General features: G+C 41.9%; 1 protein-coding gene across 17 annotated transcripts in view; it reads left to right on the forward strand.

Annotated features, from left to right (window-relative positions):
- The window catches only part of RNF144B (ring finger protein 144B), a 203,681-nt gene that overhangs the window by 115,856 nt on the left and 66,945 nt on the right, over positions 1 to 20,880 (forward strand). For 16 of the 17 annotated variants that reach the window (XM_051832579.2, XM_070074316.1, XM_008274113.4 and 13 more), the window contains one exon: positions 3,925 to 4,125. In XM_051832579.2, the coding sequence (XP_051688539.2) occupies positions 3,961 to 4,125 (165 nt within the window). In that variant the 5' untranslated portion in view covers positions 3,925 to 3,960. Of the gene's footprint in view, positions 1 to 3,705; positions 3,834 to 3,924; positions 4,126 to 20,880 lie in introns of those variants that run through there. The other variant, XM_070074325.1, reaches the window with a different exon arrangement.

The raw sequence follows: 20,880 nt of genomic DNA on the forward strand, positions 1-20,880 counted from the left end.
TAGTAAATTGATGAAGAATATTGTATTTTCCCTCTTACTGGACCTTCGCCAAGGAATATCATGTCTTCCATTTTGGAAGCTAATTGTTAGTTAATTTCTTATTTCATTTATCTTGAATTGAGACTACTGCTACTACTTAGGGAGTAAGTGGAGAACCTTAAATTTTCAAGTTACTAGAGTTAGTAACTTGACTCTTTCTGGTATGACATTAAGAAAGTTAACAAGGGCAAATTGACAAGCAAAAATCTCATTCTATCTTTTTTTTTTTCCATTCACTCCAATCTCCCACCCACCCTTTGTAATAAATTTCTACCCATGTATTGAGACAGAATCCACTGAGGCCAGGTAGTAAATGCTGCACATGTCAAGTAACTTATTTTGCTCAAACACTGGGAGGAAAAGAGTTTGGTTCTTTTTTTTTTTTTAAAGATTTATTTTTTTAATTTAATTGAAAGTCAGAGTTACACAGAGAGAGAAGGAGAGGCAGAGAGAGAGAGAGAGAGAGAGAGGTGTCTTCCATCCACTGGTTCACTCTCCAATTGGCTGCAACGGCCAGAGCTGCGCCGATCCAAAGCCAGGAGCCAGAAGCTTCTTCCTGGTCTCTCATATGGGTACAGGGGCCTAAGGACTTGGGCCATCTTCTGCTGCTTTCCCAGGCCATAGCAGAGAGCTAGATTGGAAGAGGAGCAGCCTGGACTAGAATCAGCGTGCATATGGGATGCTGGCACTGCAGGCAGTGTCTTTACCTACTACGCCACAGTGCTGGCTCCAAGTCTGATTCTTATAGGGGGTGGGTATTGCAATTATTTCTGTAGATCAGAATTGACCATATTCTTTTAAAATAATAACTTTTAGGATTTTGCTCTTATTTAAACAGAATATGAAATTTCCTGATATAAAATAAGATTAATGTAGGAAGACTATTTTAACAATTATTTCACTTCTTTTAAAGATGTTTTGAATAAAATCAGTCTAGTGGAATGATTTTGGTTGTAATTTTTATTTTTTAGTATAAAGATACTTTTCCTATAGTTGTACTGTGTGTAGAGATGAGTTTTGTTCTGTAAAACTTCACCGTTTTCATCTTTCTCTGCCTCATCTCTCTGTAATATCCACTGTGGTATAGTGGCTCAGGATCTAGGTTTGACCTCAGAAGATAGAAGTTTGAGTTATGCTCTGCCATGTACAAACTCTGGGAACTTTAGCAGGTTCTTTAACATCTGGATACTTCAATTAATATGTAAAATGAAGAAAATAATCACATTTGCAGAAGATTAAACAAAATAATGTATGCGAAGGCATACACTGAACACCAACACTATTTAAAAAGTTTTAATTAGAATAAAGTGTGCATAACCTAAAACGTTACCATTTCAACCATTTGGGGTATACAGGTCACTGGTGTTAAGTATATCTAGTGATGTGCACCATCCAGTATCTATTTCTAGAAGTTTTTCATCATCCCATGCAGAAACTCTATACCCATTAAATGTTAACATGTCATTCCCCCCTCCCATCAGCCCTTAGTAACCACCATTGTACTCTCTGCTGCTACAAATTTGACTCTTCTAGTTACCTCATATAAGTTCTCACAGAATTATATAACTTCTGCCCTTTTCTGGCTGGCTTGTCTCACTTAGCATAATACCTTAAGGGTTCAGCCATGTTGTAGCATGTGTCAGGATTTCATTCCTTTAGGGCTGTATAAGATTTCATTGTATGGATGTACTAGGTTTTGTTTATTCATCTGTTGATGGGTACTTGGGCTATATCTGCCCTTCAGTTATTGTGAATAATGATGCTATGATCATGGATGTACAAGCAACTCTTTGAGATCTTGCTTTTAATTCTTTTGCCTATATACCCAGAAGTGGAATTGCTGGATCTTGTGATAATTCTTTAACTTTTGAATGGTACCTTATTATTTTTTTAACTTCACATTTTTTTAGAAACTTAATTAACTTTAAAGAAGCACCCAAGAATGGTACATCTTTTGCGAGCACTTAGATAGAACTATAACTTATGAGACATAAGAATATCCTCCATTTAATACATTAAAAGAAAATAATCTCTTGAGAAAAAGTTTTATCATTAATTAAGGAAGCACCTAAGAAAACAAGCAATGGAGTTGGGCACTTAGGCATAATTAAAACTTATCAGACTTAAGAATATCCTCCACTTAATACACTAACATGAAATAAATCTTTGAGAATAAGTTTTATTGTTAACTCTCATAATACAACTTTTTGTGGACAGAGGTCCTGCATAGGAAGTTAGTGCACAGTGACTCTTGTTAATTTACAATTAACACTCTTATGTGTGATGTCAGTGATCACCAAGGCTCTTGACACGAGCTGCCTAGGCTATGGAAGCCTTTTGAATCCACAAACTCCTTCAGTATTTAGACAAGGCCATAAGCAGAGTGGAAGTTCTCTTCTCTCTTTAGAAAAAAGTATACCCTTCTTTGATGACCACTTCTTTTCACTGGGGTCTCACCCACAGAGGTCTTTCATGTAGGACATTTTTTGCTACAGTGTCTTGGCTTTCCATGCCTGAAATGCTCTCATGGGCTTTTCAGCCAGACCAGAATACCTTAAGGGCTGATTCTGAGGTCAGAGGTGGCACCTTATTTTTAAGAATTTTTTGAAACTGTGTATTGGTGGTAGCAATGAAACTCCTAACTGGTGTGTTTGTTCATAGTGGATGTTTGCTTTCCAGCTTTATTAAATCATAATTGACAAAATTATATATATTTATAGTATACAGTGTGATATTTTGATGTTTGTATGCATCATGAAGTGATTAAATCAACCGAATTAACATCATCTCCAATACTTATTATTTTGTGCATGATGAGAACATTTAAAATCTGTCAATACCATCCAAGTATACAGTATATTATTATTATTTTTTTAACAGGCAGAGTGGACAGTGAGAGAGAGAGACAGAGAGAAAGGTCTTCCTTTGCCGTTGGTTCACCCTCCAATGGCCGCCGCGGCCGGCGCACCGCGCTGATCCAATGGCAGGAGCCAGGAGCCAGGTGCTTTTCCTGGTCTCCCATGGGGTGCAGGGCCCAAGGACTTGGGCCATCCTCCACTGCACTCCCTGGCCACAGCAGAGAGCTGGCCTGGAAGAGGGGCAACCGGGACAGAATCCGGCGCCCCAACCGGGACTAGAACCCGGTGTGCCGGTGCCGCAAGGGGGAGGATTAACCTAGTGAGCCGCGGCGCTGGCCTCAGTATATTATTTTTTAAAAGATTTATTTTATTTATTTGAAAGAGTTACAGAGAGAGGTAGAGCTAGAAAGAGAGAGAGGTCTTCCATCTGCTGGTTCACTCCCCAGATGGCTGCAATGGCCAGAAATGAGCTGATCCAAATCCAAGAGCAAGGAGCTCCTTCTGGGTCTCCCATGTGGGTGCAGGGGTCCAAAGACTTGAGCCACCTTCTACGGCTTTCCCAGGCCATAGCAGAGAGCTGGATCGGAAATGGAGCAGCCAGGACACAAACTGGTGCCCGTATGGGATTCCAGTGCTGCAGGCCAGGGCTTTAGCCGATTGTGCCTCAGTGCCAGCCCAGCATACAGTATATTATTACCAATGATAGCTGTCATGCTGTGCAGCACATCTCCAAACTCACTCATGCGATCTAACTGAAGCTCTGCTTTACCAGCATCTCCTCATTGGTTGTTAATCTCCCATAGTTTACGTGATGCACATTAGGATAGTGAAGTCAGCTCAAGTTTCAAAGTTCCAGGAACACCATGCCAAGAAAGCAAGTTCTTTGGTCCTTGCTTCTCCGAAATGCATTGGCCATACATTTAGAGATCACTAAAGGTGAGGATTTGTTCTCTTGGCCCCCAGATGGGGAGGTCAGATGATAACTGAATCAATGGATGCAATATTTTCTCTTTGGTCCTTTCTGTAGGGATTGAGGAGACTGAAGAAGGCAGAAGAGAGGCTGATGGGCTCAGTCGGCAGACTGCAGTGTCTAACCATGACTGCTGAAAATCCGACGCCTGGAGACCTGGCGTTGGCTCCCCTCGTCACTTGCAAACTCTGCCTGTGCGAACAGTCCCTGGACAAGATGACCACACTCCAGGAATGCCGGTGCATCTTCTGCACAGCTGTAAGTTTTCCTCTGATGCTTTGGCTATGAGAAAATACAAAAGGAAAAAATTTTTAAAAGTACAGAATGTATTTCTGTGGCTTACTGAGAATCCAGAGTTTGCTGCAAGGAGATCCTGCTTTGGAAGGAAATCCCACATTTGGACCTGATTGCAAGTGCATAGTATATAGTTGTTTTACTTTATCAAACCTCCTTTCATTCTATTTTCAAAATATGCTGAAGGCATTTTATTCCACATAATAAAGAGAATGCTGTAGATCCCCGGGAGTACACTTGTCACTAAGTATGATACCTGCTGTCGATGCTCATGAACTTCATTACAAGTATCATTTAAGGCTAGCTGGATCAGATGTAACAATAGGAAATTGACCAATGGGTTCCTGTAAGATTCAGAGATGGAAAAGAAGAATATCGTTTATTCATTCATTCATTCAACAAATATCTACTGAGCAGTGACTGTGTTTTGGGAACTATTCTAGGCAACAGAATCTATCTATTAAAGAAGGAAATCGCAACAAATATCATTTTTGTAAAATAAGAAAATAAATAAATTTATTGGGGTGGTTAAGGAGTATCTTTTTCTTTGTTTTTTTTTTTTTAATTATATATATTTTTGTTTATATAAAGGAAACAGATTTTATGTATTTCATATATATATAGTTTTAAAAGCATAATGATACTTCTAACCCTACCCTTCCTACCTTCTTCGACCCAGCAAATATCCTTTTTCTTATGAATTTAGGAGTTCTGTCAAAGAGAGTTACATGATGGGGGATGGTATTATGGTGCAGTAGATTAAGCTGCCACTTGGGACAGTGGCACTGCACATCAGAGTGCTGATTCGAGTTCCAAAGGCTCCACTTATGGTCCAGTTTCCTGCTAATGCACCTGGAAGGCAGTGGATAATGGCCCAAGTATTTGAGTCTCTGCCACCCATTTGAGAGACCCACATGGAGTTCTAGGTTTCTGGCTTTGGCCTGAGCTAGCCCTTGCTATCGCAGGCATTTGAAGAATGAACTAGCAGATGGAAGATCTCTGTCCCCCTCTCTGTCTCTCTTTCTGTCATTCTGCCTTCCAAACAAATACATCTTTTAAAACAGATGTTAAATGATATACTAGGGTAACTCAGAAATTCACAGGATGATGGATTTAAGATGTTTTTTATGTGCAAAAACTTTTGAAATCCATGCATACAGAGGTCTTCAAAAAGTTCATGGGAAATGTGTATTATAAAAAAATCATACATGAATTTCAAACATTTTTGCACCAAATGACCTTATCTCTTACATCCATTGCTCCACGAAGCTTTGACGCACCCTTGTGTGTCCTCAGATAGACCTTGAAGGAGGTTTTATCTATGGCGCTTGAGCAGCTGTATCTCTTCTTCATTTCCATAGACTTCCCAGGTATAATCTTTATCCCTAGTCTCAAAATGCTGGGTTTTCAGGAATATTTTAGAATTTTCTCTCAGAATGGACTTTTGGAATCTTAATCCTTTTCCTTTTGCTATAACAAAATACCCAAGACTGGGTACCTAGTAAAGAGAAGAGGTTTATGAAGCTCGTGGTTGAAGGTCGAGAGTCCAAGCAGCATGCCTCTGGCTCCTGTGTGGAAGCCCCTTGCTTTGTTGTCCCCTGGCGAAGGGCATCATCATGGCAGTGCATGAGGGAGGCATAGATCCCCTGGTGACACAGAGTGATTCAGGGGTCAGGTGTGCTGGTTTTTCAGCAGCTGTTTTTGTGGGAACTAACTGGGGTACCGTAACTGCATTAATTCCTTCTAATGGCAGCACCCCGCAATAACCTAATTGTCTTGGCCTAAACCCTCACCTCTTTTTTTCTTTTTAAAGATTTATTTATTTATTTGAAAGAGTTACACAGCGAGAGGAGAGACAGAGAGAGAGAGAGAGAGAGAGAGAGAGAGGTCTTCCATCCGATGGTTCACTTCCCAATTGGCCGCAAGGGCTGGAGCTGCTCCCATCTGAAGGCAGGAGCCAGGAGCTTCTTCTGGGTCTCCCTTGTGGGTGCAGAGACCCAAAGTCTTGGGCTATGTTCCACTGCTTTCCCAAGCCATAGCAGAGAGCTGGATTGGAAGTGGAGCAGCTGGGTATCGAACCGGTATCCACATGGGATGCTGGCGCCCTAGGCCAGGGTGTTAACCCGCTGCACCACAGCGCCGGCCCCACCCTCACCTCTTAAGTTTCCACCAGCTCCCAGTGTTAGCACATTGAGCCTCCAGGACCTGAACTTCTGGGAGACAAGCAATAGCTCATTGTATAGTGTTGGGTAAGGAAGGCTCAGGAAGGGAGTAGGGCCCACTAAGTGGGGGTCAGCATTGCAAGGCCAGGGTGTGTTGGACAGGAATTGGCTTCCCCGAGGAGCGGCGACTGTGCTGCTGCTGCTTCCCCGTCTAGTTGGTGTGTGTGCCTCACAGGAAGCGAGGAAATGACCTTGTCGTCCCAGAGCAGCTCCTGTTTCCTCAGGTCTTGCTGAATACTGCCCTCCAAAAGTGATTATTCCTCTGACATTCTCACACATGTTCCAGACCCTTGCTAATCCTTGAAACCAATGAGTCAGAGGCAGCATTTAGTATAAACCAGAATGGAAAATTTTCTCTGAGGGTTACTGATGTTTAAGAGCAGGATCTGGGACTTGTTTTCTGCTGTGAGATTTCATGGTACAGAATTCAAGTTTGTGCGTCAACATACAAGAAAAGGCTGCATGTCATATTCCCAAGGAGCTAACACTTAATAACTGTATTAGCCTTTAGTGTTCCAGTAGTTAGCTGCTAATTAAAAACAGCACCAAGTTTCTGATTTTTCCTTTAGCAATTTGGGGCTGAGGAGTCACTAAATTGCATTGTTCTGTCCTGTAGGATCACACCTCCCTAGGGATGGGGAATACACAAAAGCAGAAAGTCAGATGGCTTGATACTTTTGCTACTTCTCCAGTTTGGGAACTTGATGCACCTATACAGATCAGCTCCCCTGTTTTTCTTATTTCCCCCTTACCTGTGACCTGCCCAAATTGTGAGCTGCACGAGCATGATTACATTAGTGTCTGTAAATTTGCTGTGAGAATCACACTCACTTGAAATACTATAGCTGGTTTTTTTTTTTTTTTGATGCAAGATTTATTTCTTCTTTTTTAAAAAATGATTTCAACATGTGTCTAATAGCCCCAGACTTTACTCTTCGCTTAAGTTAAAGATATCAATATGTCATGAGGTTTCAAGGCTGGCTGAAAAGAAATTTGTAGCATTTTTTGACGTGCCACATACTACTAAATTCCACTTTTAAATAAGATTGGATGACATCTCTGAATTATTGACTGGGAAAGATTTCTTCAGCATATGCTATTTAATATGATTTTATTGGTTTTGCTAAGACCTCTTCTACCCCAGGAAATGTCCAAATATAGTGGTTCTCCTGCTTTGTTGGTGCTGTCCTGGTATATTTCCATAGATTTAATAAAGCTTTTTAAACATTCTGCCTGTGTCCTGTCCTCTCCAAGTGACGTCCCTGGCTGTTTTGCTGTGAGCTCCAATTCTTTTCATTTCCAAGATCAGCGTGCTCCTGTACTAACTCTACCCCAGCTAACTCCATTGTGGGACTGGATATCTGATTTCTAATTTTTAACATGAAGGTGGTAGAGATCTTCACCGTGCTCCAAATGCTGAGTGCGATGTGTCGGGGAATGCGGAATGGGAGGGTGATGAGTGTCTTTCTGGACTACTGCATGTTACCAGATGTTTCCCTCTCTTTAGGGAGGCCTGGCCTTTAAATGGGTGCCACCTCACCCCAGGTGTGTCCGTGCCCTCCCCTGCCCCAAACCCTGAGCGCCACAAATGATTCTTAAATAAAGTGTTCCACATTCAAATTAGCTTGAAAACGGCCCCATTCTCTGTTCCTGTCCTTGGAGGGATGTGAGGCACATTCACATTTCAGAGGCTCTGAGAAATCTTGTGGCTGATAAGAAAGGAGGGACCCCGTGAACCTCTGGAGGAAGCATTTCCACTTAGCTGTGCCCCCCCTTTCAGTGGAACACCTATGACCTTGTCCATAACTGGTGCTTCGTAGAATGCTGCTTTAAATTATTCCCCAGAGGTAATTCTTGATGTGAATGGCATCCAGAGAGAGGGGTGTGATGGGTGTTCATCCAGTAACCCAGAAATATGTCCTGTTTCTTGATGGAGGTGTTCGGTGTGTGAGAGTGGTTTCCATTAGGTTATTTTCTCAGCTGTAATATGCAGAAGAAAATGTAGAATAAGGCAAGAGAAACTACACAGATAAGACACAAATGGGCGTGGCTCCCACCAGCACGGCTAAAGTCACAGGTCACTAGGTGTATGATGCAGACAAAGACGGTGATGTTGGGTGGTTACTGAGAGGGGTACTGTGTAATCACTTATTCTATTCTGCAAGTTAAATATTTCAGAGATAGAAGCCTCCCAAGAACATGCACAGAGTCTGCCTCTTCTCTCACTCTCTTTTTTTGCCTGCAGATTTAAATAACCCAATTATGAAAATTTGAACTTTCCCTTTCTGGCTTTTGCAATACGCATAATTTTAATTCAGGTGAAAGGAAAAGGTTTCATAAAAGTCAGTTATCAAAGTAGTGAAAATTTGTGGTTTGCTCCCTGGGTGGGCAGTATTTGCTTCTGATTTATTTTGGAGGCTATTTCTGTCAGCCATGGATGCAGGGAGAATGAAAACACAGTTGTTGCTTGTTTTTATAACCTAGATAATTTCACCTAAAAAGAGTTGGTATGTTGGGCCTGGCCTATTTACCTTTCAGATTAAAGTCAGGATGTGCTGAGCAAAAAGAAAATAAAGTCCAGCCATATTCCTGACTCTTTTCCATTACATTTTGTTGGCCGTGGGTAGTTAGAGCTCCTTTTACTATTCATTTCTCTGAGCCAAATGGATTTTCCAATGTTTAAAAAGTGAGAGGAAATAAAAAACTTTTTAGACCAAACCCCTCTTTCCCTTGGGGCCTGTCGGATGACCTTTAAGAAAGCCCACGGCTGGCCTGGGAGACGTTTACAGTTTGGGAAGATTTGCAGTGCGTGTGCTCATGTGTGTGTGTTTGCGTGTGTGTGTGCATGCCTGTGTACTCGTGGGCTGGTAACTTCCAAATAAGGCAGAGAGCGTGCAGTGCTTCTTTCCTGCATTCTAACTGATATCTGCATTAGGAGAAAGGAATGTCATTTTCCTACTCCTGCCCCTATTTCTCCCTTGCAGTCTAGCGTAGTGTCTGAGAAGGCCGTTAGGGAGACCATGAGAGCCAGACTCAAGCTCAGACTTTTCCATTTAGTGGTGTTCGATTTGGGGTGAGTTCTTTAGCATCTGCAGCGCTTAGTGTCCTCACTTGTTTGATGTGAAAGGGAGGAGATGATACCACCTATCTTGGAGTGTGGTAGGGGGTGTAATACATGAGCTGTGCACTAAAGCATATGGCACGGTGCCAAGCCTATTCAAGCTGACCTTATTATGATGCCTTTCTTTCCTAAGTTCCGTTGGTATCCCGAGCTGCTCAGTTTGTAAAAAAGTGTTTTAGAGGAATGAAGACTCATAAAAGATATGACTAGCTTCCTCATTAGTCTTTTTGAAAAGGTAGCTATCCAGGTGAGTTCAACTCCACTACTGTTCTGAGACATCCAGAGACAAGCAGCAAGGATAGAGAGAGGAATTTCTCTGTTGGACTTTTTCTAAGTGTGGCTTATGGTTCTTGGACTTCTGAACTGAAGTTCCAAAAGTAGGACAAGGGAAAAAGCAATATAACTGAGAAAGTTGGGGCTGGCGCTGTGGCATAGTAGGCTAAGCTTCTACCTGCATCCCCAGCATCCCATATGGACGCCAGTTTGTGTCCCGGCTGCTCCACTTCCAATTCAGCTTCCTGCTAATGGCCTGGGAAAACAGTGGAAGATGATCCAAATACTGAGGCCCTTGCACCCACGTGGGAGACCTGAAAGAAACTCCTGGATCCTGGCTTCAGATTGGCCCAACTCCAGTCATTGTGGCCAGTTGGGGAGCAAACCAGTGGTTGGAAGACCTCTCTCTCTCTGTCTCTTCCTCCCCCTCCCCCACCCCGTAACTCTATCTCTCAAATAAATAAATAAGATTTAAAAGAAAAAAAAGTGGGGCCGGCGGCCGTGGCACAGTAGGTTAATCCTCTGCCTGCGGCGCCAGCATCCCATATGGGTGCCGGTTCTAGTCCTGGCTGCTCCTCTTCTGATCCAGTTCTCTGCTGTGGCCTGGGAAAGAAGTGGAGGATGGCCCAGGTCCTTGGGCCCCTGCACCCATGTGGGAGACTGGAGGAAGCTCCTGGCTTCTGGCTTTGGATCGACGCAGCTCCGGCCATTGCGGCCATCTGGGGAGTGAACCAGCAGATGGAGGCCCTTTCTCTCTGTCTTTCCTTCTCACTGTCTGTAACTAACATTCAAATAAATAAATAAAATTTTTTTTAAAAAGTAAATAGATGAGCACATTTCCGATGGATGTAAAAAATTCTGATGGATGTAAAAGATTCAGATGGAAGAGTATCTCATGCTACCATTAAAAAAGTTTTATTTGTTTTCATTTTATTTGAAAAGCAGAGAGACAGACATAGGCAGAGAGCCATCTTCCTTCTGCTGGTTCACTAACCAAGTACCACAACAGCCATGCTGGACCAGGTCACAGCTGAGCCTGGAACTCAGTTTGAGTCCCTGATATGAGAGTCAGGGACGCAAGCATTTGATGCATCATCTGCTGCCTCCTAGGATGTGCATTAGCAGGAAACTGGATTAGGAAGCAGAGCCAGGACTTGAATCCCAGCACTTCAACATGGGATACAGCATCCTAAGCAGCATCTTTACTTCTGCATCAAATACCCGCCCCTTCCATTTGTCTGAGAGCTACTTACCCCTAAGATGAATATAGTAATATAATTCATTGTTGACTTGCCATGTTACTCTAGTACCATTTTAAGGACCTTTCATTGAAAACTCTCTAGAACTGCAGGAAATAATGAGGCATCTTACAACTGTTGGCCAAATGCCCTAAACAGCACTCTGGCCTCAGAATTAGCCTTTAAGGCATTCGGACCTGGCTAAAAAGCCCATGAGAATTTCAGGCATGGAAAGCCAAGACACTGTGGCAAAAAATGACCTAAATGAAAGATTTCTGTGAGTGAGATCCCAGTGGAAAGAATGGGCCATTAAAGAAGGAGGTACCTTTCTCTGAAGGGAGGAGAGAACTTCCATTTTGATTATGGCCTTGTCTAAATAAGGTCTGAGTTTGTGAACTCAAGAGGCATCCATAGCCTTGGCAGGTCATGACAAGAGCCTTGGGAGATTACTGACATCATAAATAAGAGTGTCAATTGTTAATGAACAACAGGAGTCACTGTGCACTTAACTCCCCATGTAGGATCTCTGTCCTTAATGTGTTATACTATGCAAATTAATGGTAAAAATAGTCTTCAAACAGTACTTTATACTTTGTGTGTCTGTGTGGGTGCAAACTGTTGAAATCTTTACTTAGTATATACTAAATGCTCTTATTTATATAAAGATAATTAAAAATGAATCTCAATGAAGAATGGGATGGGAGAGGGAGTAGGAGACGGGATGGTTTGCGGGTGGGAGGGCGGGTATTGGGGGAAAAGCACTATGATCCAAAAGTTGTACTTTCTAAATTTATATTTATTAAATAAAAGTTTTCTTTTTTTTAGTATGATACTTTTTTGTATTTTTTTAACTTTTATTTAGTAAATATAAATTTCCAAAGTACAGTTTATGGATTACAATGGCTTTTCCCCCCATAATTTCCCTCCCACTCACACCACTCCCATCTCCCACTCCCTCTCCCATTCCATTCACATCAAGATTCATTTTCAATTATATTTATATACAGAAGATCGATTTAGTATATATTAAGTAAAGATTTCATCAGTTTGCACCCACACGGAAACACAAAGTGTGAAGTGCTGTTTCAGTACTAGTTATAGCATTATTTCACATTGGACAACACATTAAGGACAGATCCCACATGAGAAGTAAGTGCACAGTGACTCCTGTTGTTGACTTAACAAATTGACACTCTTGTTTATGGTGTCAGTAATCTCCCTAGGCTCTAGCCATGAGTTGCCAAGGCTATGGAAACCTTTTGAGTTCGCTGACTTCGATCTTATTCTGACAGAAAAAAACCTGTTAGCCAATGCCACGGAACAATTTTCTTTCACTTCTTCTGGTCACATGAACTGCCAAAACTTTCTAAAGCTTCTGAAGTCTCCATCCCTCGAGATTTCCATGTCTTCTATTGCTATTAAGTTGACAAGACTAAATTTTAACCATTAAAATCACTCTATTATTGTTTTAGTGTTTGGTACTAAAGTACATTGGATTGCAAAGGTAGTTTTATGCTTTCTCTTATTTGCTTGGATGGTCAAGAGTAAGTCAGTGAGTTTATCCTCATCTTTTTAAAAACTTTTTAAAAAGATTTTATTTATATAAGAGGTAGAGTTACAACCAGAGAGAGGGAGAGAGAGAGAGAGGTGCTCCATTTGCTGGCTCACTCCCCAAATGGCCACAATGGCTGGAGTTTGGCTGATCCAAAGCCAGGAGCCAGGAGCTTCTTCTGGGTCTCCCATGCAGGTGCAAGGGCCCAAGTACTTGGGCTATCCTCCGCCGTTTTCCCAGGCCATAGCAGAGAGCTGGGTTGGAAGAAGAACAGCCAGGACTCAAACTGGTGCCCATATGGGATGCCAGCCCTTTAGGCAGAGGCCCAACCCACTACACCACAGTGCCGACCCCTATTCTCATCTTTATGAACTGACTTCAACATACTTGCTGCTTATATCTGTTAAGAGTTTTAATGATAGTAAATTTTATTTGTATTGGTCCAGTCACCAGTTTGAAGTGCCAAGTTCAATCTTATATTTTCCACTGACAACAGAGTTGCTGCAGGGTCAGATGGCATCTGCGAATGGGACCAAATAGTAACAGCATGAGAAATGGATTAGAGATGACTCAAGGAGGAGCTGGCTTCCTGGACCTATGATCTCATCCAGGCCTAATGCTTACCACCTACTTATTCAAGGAAAGTAGTAAAATATGGGCCAGGAGGGAAGAATAGTGAAAGAAATCCATACTACTTAGGCCCTAATGTCTTTGCTATTACATTGTCCTAGAATTGTAATGAATCTTAAGACTTCTAGTACCCCTCATGCTCCTAATGAAAGAAATCCTTTTCCTGGCTGCCAATGCGTTTGGGCATTCCAGAGAAGCATCTGAAGTTTAGTTGCCTGAGCCTCATTTATTGAACAAATATTTACTGTGTCTTGCACAAGTCTGATGATTAGGATGTAATGGCAAGCAATTGGGTCAAGGCCTGGTTTTTAAGGAGCTCAACTTCAGTTGCATGACAAACTTGCTAGCAAGTAGAAACAGAAGCCAGATGATGATACGTGCTGTCACAAAACAGAGCACAGTGAGAGGGTAGAGAGTGTTCTTGGGTAGGGGTTTCTGCTTCATGTTGGATTGTCAGGGAAGTCTCACTGATAAACTTATCTGAGCAGAGACCTGAAGGAAATGGGGAGCAAGCCACTGACATGTTTTAGACAGAGGGAAGCAGCGTGGAGGCCTTAGGCTGGAAGTGTGCTTGGTGTGCCCCTCTGTGTGGTTGGAGAAGGGGTGTGTATGTGTGTGTATAGGGGAGCCACCAGAAGACAAAGTTAGAGAGATGATGTTTGTGTATAGAATGTGTAGGACCTCACAGGCTATGGTAAGGATTTTGACCTCACTCTGATTTAAGAGTAGAGGGTTTTGATTCACAGAGTGGCAAGATCTGATAATGTTTTAAAGATTTGTTTATTTATTCGAAAGGCAGAGTTACAGAGAGGCAGAGCCAGAGAGAGAGGTCTTCCATCTACTGGTTCACTCTCCAAATATGGGCCAGGAGGGAAGAACAGTGAAAGAAATCCATACTACTTAGGCCCTAATGTCTTTGCTATTACATTGTCCTAGAATTGTAATGAATCTTAAGACTTCTAGTACCCCTCATGCTCCTAATGAAAGAAATCCTTTTCCTGGCTGCCAATGCATTTGTTTATTTATTCGAAAGGCAGAGTTACAGAGAGGCAGAGCCAGAGAGAGAGGTCTTCCATCTACTGGTTCACTCTCCAAATGGCTGCAAAGGCTAGAGCTGGGCAAACTGATTCATTCTAATTCATTTATTATGCATTTCTTTATTTAAGGAAGTCTTCCATGTTTTATAAACATGGCCAATTTCATATATGTATGAAACTGGAAAACGAAACATTAAAATATTCCATTATAAAAAAAAGGGTAGGGCTGGGCCAATCTGAAGCCAGGAGTCAGGAGCTTTTTCCAGGTCTCCCACATGGGTGCTGGGGCCCAAGGACTTGGGCCATGTTCCACTGCTTTCCCAGGCCATCGGCAGAGAGCTGGATCGAAAGAGGAACAGCCAGAACTTGAACCGGTGCCCATAAGAGATGCCGGCACTGCAGATGGCAGCTTTACTCGCTACACCACAGTGCCAACCCTCCTGATAGTGTTTTAAATGGATTACTATATTAGTAAGGGTTCTCCAGAGATACATAACCATAGGAAAATATATATATATCCCAAAATATATATATATACAAAATCTTCATGTAAAATGAATATTATGAAAAAACTATTCATGGATTTCAGATTTCTATGGTGCCAAAAATAAGCTTACTTTTTAATTCCATTTTTCTGTGAACGTTTTGGAGCACCTGCTTGTGTGTGTGTGCGTATGTGTGTGTGTGCATGCATAGATATGATTATAGATTTATTACAAGGAATTGGATCTTCCAGCTATGGAGACTGAGTCCTACAGTCTGCCATCTGGAAGATGGAGAACCAGGAGAACTGATGGTGTAGGTTCCAGTCTGAATCTGAAGACTTACAAACCAAGAGAGCCTGTGTGATGAGGCCTCGTCTGAGAGCAGGAAGACTAATGTCCAGCTCAAGCTGTGAGGCACCTTCTTCCTCTTTCCTGTTCTAGCCAAGCCCTCAATGGATTGGATGGTGCCCACCCACAGAGAAAAAGGTCATCTGCTTTACTCAGTCACTGATTCAAATGCTAATCTCCTCCAGAAACATCCTCATGAATGTTTGACCAAATATCTGGGCACCCCCTTGGCTCAGTCAAGTTGATATATAACATCAACTATCCAAATCATTCAGGGCTGCCTTGAAAATAAACTACAGAAGCCAGGATGAAAACACAACTAGTTAGGAGGCAAATGTAGTAGTCCAGGCCAGAGAGTATACTTACTAGACCAGCAGGTGGTAGCTGTTGATGACCTTGAGCAGTCTAGGACTTCATTTTCTTTTATATAAAATAGGGATAGTAATAAATCCTACCATGAGATTATAGAGAAGATTATAGTAGACTATATAGCACACACTACAGTGCCTGGAATATACTGAGATACAGTATATAAAACCAATATATATATAAAGCCAATAGAACTAGCATTTGTATCTCTACTGGTTTTAGTGTGATGTTTAGTTTTTGACTAAAAAGTTACAGGATTGAAATATACTATAATTTTGCCTATTCAGTGGTAGGAAATTCTAATTCTAAACTATCTTTTCTTGCATTAATTTGGAACCTTTTAAAATTTAATTTGTAAGTATTAGTGCTAGTTCTGCTCTTTAAAATATTTTTTTTTAAATTATTTATGAGAGAGAAACAGATTTTATCCACTGATTTACTCATTGAATGCCCACAATAGCTGGAGCGAGGCTGGCCAGGCCCAAACCAGAAACTGAAAACTTAAACCAGGTTTTCCACTTGGGTGCTAGGCATCCAATCATCTGAGCCATTTTCTGCCATCTCCCACTATCACTGTATTAGCAAGAAGCTAGAGTCAGGAGCAAGAGCTGGAAATCAAAAATAGGTACTGCAATGTGGGATGTGGGTATCCTAACTACAGGGCCACATACTTGCCCCCTAGTTCTGCTCTGTAAGATCAAACTGGATGAAATCCAGTTTTGCTATTATTAGTTAAAATGTGATCCTACTGGCTGACTTTGTATTATTTGAATGAAGTTTATCTTTCTGTTGGAGGACAAGGATGAGGTTACTCATAAAAAACTCTGCAGTACTCAGTCCAGCTTGGGAGGGGTGAGCTATGACAGGGAAGTCTTGACAGTCAGGTCTGGTTCTGGTTCCCATTCTGTCAATGGCTTATGGCTCTGAGCAAATCATTTCTCTGTTTTGGGATATTTCTATAACAGTTCTTGAGATTCCAACCCTCCCCATAGTGTTTTCTTCTTTCTTTATTTTTTTTAAAAGATTTACTTCATTTATTTGAAAGAGAGAGTTACAGAGAGAGGGGGAGAGAGAAGAAAGAAAAAGAGAGAGATCTTCCATCCACTGGTTCATTCCCCCTATGGCTGCAACAGCCAGGGCTGGGCCAGACGAAAGCCAGGAGCCAGGAGCTTCTTCTGGGCCTCCCTCAGTGGGTGGAGGGGCCCAAGTACTTGGGCCATCCTCTGTTGCTTTCCCATGTGCATTAGCATGGAGCTGGATCGGAAGTGGAGCAGCCGGAACTTGAGCCATCACCTCTATGAGATGCTGGTGCAGCAGGCCAGGGCTTTAACCCGCTGAGCTGCAATGCCAGCCCTAACTCATCAGTTATTTTAACTAGCCAGATCATTCATTCTCCTATGGGAGATTTCAGTTTGCTGAAGGAGATACATAATTAAATATATTAATTATTCACATGCATTTAGATCCCATAATCAGATAAGCAAGGCCTTACTCTATTTGGCGTGGAAATACAACTGGTGTGGACACTGTTCTCACCAGATCCCTCCAGAGGGTGATGTATGTCCCGTTCCCCATTCCCCGGGGCTGGCCTGCACATCAGTGGCCGCTGCAGACACATGAAGGTCTTGGCCCCCACGGCCTAGGAAGAGGTCACTTTGTAGGGCCATTCCCACCCCTAAACACCTTGTTGGAGGGCACCAACTCAGGCCCCAGTTGCAGCTGCACTGTTGGGATCTCCTCGTGCCCCATCCTGCCTTACTCGGATCTAAGCATTGCTTTGTGGAAGGGATACCCAGTGAGTCCTTACGGCATTCTCCGTGTTGGAATCCACTTCTAGCAAACACAGTTGAAGGCACAAATCCTTCAGTTTTTTTCCTCTATAAGGCCCCTCGCTCCAGAAAAATTTCCCTTTTTTAAGTGAGCGTCTCATAGCCTTTCTTAGTGTGGGAAAATTCCTTAAAGTGTGCGGTATTCCTGTATTTATTGTGTTTGTATATTTACACAACTCTATTGAACCTGAAAACTATGCAGTTTTTGGGTGTATCTTGGAATGTCTCACCTTAGAGCGGGTATGTTCACAAATGGTGCTTTATTTCCTCCTTGGATTGACAGAATTCTTTTGAAACAAGTACCATTTGCACAACACTCTTGATTTTGATCAGAGGTTGAACGAGTCCTTTTAGGCTTTTCTGCACTGAGAAAGCGTGTGGTAGCAGACTGGGAGTGGGGGAGCTGTACGACGGAACACAATTTTATTGTTTTTGCACAAAGAAATGCTGAGAAGATGGGAAGTTGGTGATCTGCTTGTATGCTATATGGTTTCTTTTCTAAAAAGCAGACCTTTGCCAACCTTTAATTCTGCAAACCATGTATCAGAAGGTGATAGGCTTATTGCCAAACATGCAAACCATGCTACAACGAGAGAACGTCCCCCTAACAAGTCACCACAGTTTATTTATTCTTTTGAAGTTGTGCCCTGATTGTAATTCCCTCTAAGTCTCCTCCCATCTTAGTTCAAGCTCTACCCAGCCACTTGATGCCCTGTGTCCAGGCACTGTGCTAACTGTAGAGCAAATGGCAGTGCATCACGCGTCACACATAACCCATTCGGCCCTTGTGTGGGAAGCAGAGCCTCTGATTGAGGAAGCACAGTGTGCCGTGGGAGCATGCAGAAACTCACTTGTACTAGACTTGAGCTTAGCAAAGAGTTCCTGAGGAGCTGAGGCTGAAAAGATGATTGGGAGGTTGCTTGGCGGCTGTATGAATGGGGCCCTGGGAGGGAGCAGTGCTCCAGGGAGAAGGGACCAACCACGCGTGAAAGCACAGAATCAGAGGGCGGCTTGCTGCAGAGTCCTGGCTCTGCTCTTGATTTCAGCTTCCTGCCAGTGTGCATCCTGGGGGAGGCAGTGGTGATGTCACATAGTAGTTGAGTCTCTGCCACCTGTGTGGGAGACCAAGATTAAATTCCTGGCTGCTAGCTTTGGCCTGGCCCAGTCTGGCTGTTACTCGACAGCTTGATTCCTCATGGCATTTCATTGCTGGATCAAGGCACATCTCCATTCATTATTCAATTATTCAATAGGTAATATACTAGGTGATGCGGAATTTATTGGTGGCATTGAGTAGGCTAATGTAAAATAGGCTTTTCTGAAGGCATTTTGAACCAAAAAGGAGATTTTATAGAAATATCTGTATTGCCTTATATTCTAGCCATTTAACATTGGTTCATTTTATCTTTCCACTTAGATTTGAAGCTCACTAAGGGGAGAAGCTAGGAAAAAACCATCATCACAGTTGGTACAGTAATAGTAGCTAGCGTTTATTGAACACTGCTCAGTCCAAGGCATTGTTCTAAGTGCTCTAACTCATTACATTTATAAAAGTATCTGAGTTGAGCATTAAAAAGTACCCCTAATTTCAAGATCATGAAGCTGGTATATAGTAATGACTTGTTTACTAATGTAATGATATATTGTATTTGTGAATATGTTTTGAGGCCTATTTGGCCATTCCAAGCAAATCATTCATTAGTTGCCACTTTCTAAAAGCATTTGGGTCAGGAGTGGGCCTTTAGCATAGTAGTTAAGACACTGCATGGGATGCCTGCTTCCCATATCTGAATGCCTGTGTTCAAGTCCTGGCTCATCTTCGTCTTCCAGCTTCCTGCTAATGTGTACTCCTGGGAGGCAGCAGGTAAGGGCTCAAGTACTTAGGTCTCTGCTACCTATGTGGAAAACCCAGATTGGCTTTGGTCTGTCCCAGCCCTGGCTGTTGTGGACATTTGGAGAGTGAATTAATAGATAGAAGAGTTCTGTCTGTTTCCCTGCCTTTCAAATAAACTGAAATACATTTATGTAAAATACTTGAGTCAGGCATGGGATGTTGTGCCATCACTAAAGATTTACCTCTCCCAACTTCAACTATTTCTACAAAGTTTACAGAAATTCAAGGGTGGGGTGCATAGGATTTTAGTTCCTCTGTTTCTGTAGAACTAGGAAGCCAACAGGCAAATCAAGAACCACCCACCCCCTCAATGGAAGAATCTACAGGAAAGGCCTTATAGTTGAATTCTCTCTTCCCTTCAATTGCTAACCCACAACAGTTTTCAGTTCTAGATGAGACTTGAGGTAAATGCAAAGCTTTTGGTGGCCAATTTCATGTACCCTGATGGGGGCAGAGAATTTAACTAGAAATATAGTGAAATCTCAGGTGCTGGTTTCCTCCCTCCTAGCCCATTTTTACTTGTTCACTTCTTTTTAAATTGGAGCTAATTTTAAATTATATATGTAAATACATGCTTATCTTAAAATAAAACAGAAGCTTTGAAAAGTGTTGAACATATGAACAATTCACCTGTACTCCCTCTTCCAGATACTTTCCCTGTGTATAAAGCAACAGACATAAATATGGATGGGTGCATATTCATTTGCATCACTTAATGGAGACAAGGGATCATTATGGACACTTTTCTTTAGCTCAAGTTTTACAAATTTAACTCGGTATACTGCAGACACATTTTTGTATAAGCTATACAGACTTACTTTTCTTATTAAGAGTTACATAATGTTTTATGGTATGCATGTATCAAAATTTGTTTCACCAGGCCCCTCCTAATACTGGATTTCAAGGTTGTTTCTGGTTTTTGCTTTTATAAATGAAAATTCCTGTATTTATGTAAATGTGAAAATATCTGCCCCATGAGACATTTTCAGAACTAGAATTGCTTCATCAAAAGGTATGCACATTTAAAAGCAATGTCAAATGACCTTCCCACAATGTTCTGCCAATGTAGCAATCCCTCCAGTAGCATAGGAAAGTCCCTTCTTTTGACACCCAGGGTATTTTCAAACTTTTCACCTTCTCTAATCTTATATGTGAGAAGAGCATATCTCAGTGTTTAATCCATGCTTCCTTCTCAAAGGAGGAAGAAGACTGTATAAAAACAAGCTCATCTCCTGATTTTATCTATTTTTTTTTTTAAAAAAGACAGTCTGATCAATGCATGTACAGTTGTGGCTGATTTTATGCTGTGGTATTCACAATATCGTCAAGGTAGCAGAAATGGACTGTATCTAGAAAAGTATTCCACATAGGGGAGATAAATGAATGAAAAAATACTTTTTATAGCAGTGGTCCTAAGGCAACAGGAGAAAGAAAGTCACAAAAAATATTTATGTAGAGTGGCGAGATGTTACTAGGAAATAGAAATTTTACAAACATAGGCAGCTAAAAAACAACAAAAAAAATCTATTTCTTTCCGTCCCTCCTCCCTCCCTCCCTTCCTTCCTTCTTTCTTTTTTAAAGGTTTACTTATTTATTTTGAAAGGCAGGTGATAGAGAGGAAGAGACACACACAGAGAGAGCTTCCCTCACTGGTTTACTCAACCAGCAGGGCTGGGCCAGACCAAAGCCGGGAGCCAGGAACTCCATCCACGTCTCCCACA

This window comes from Oryctolagus cuniculus, chromosome 5 (assembly GCF_964237555.1).
Source record: "Oryctolagus cuniculus chromosome 5, mOryCun1.1, whole genome shotgun sequence".
Taxonomy (NCBI): domain Eukaryota; kingdom Metazoa; phylum Chordata; class Mammalia; order Lagomorpha; family Leporidae; genus Oryctolagus; species Oryctolagus cuniculus.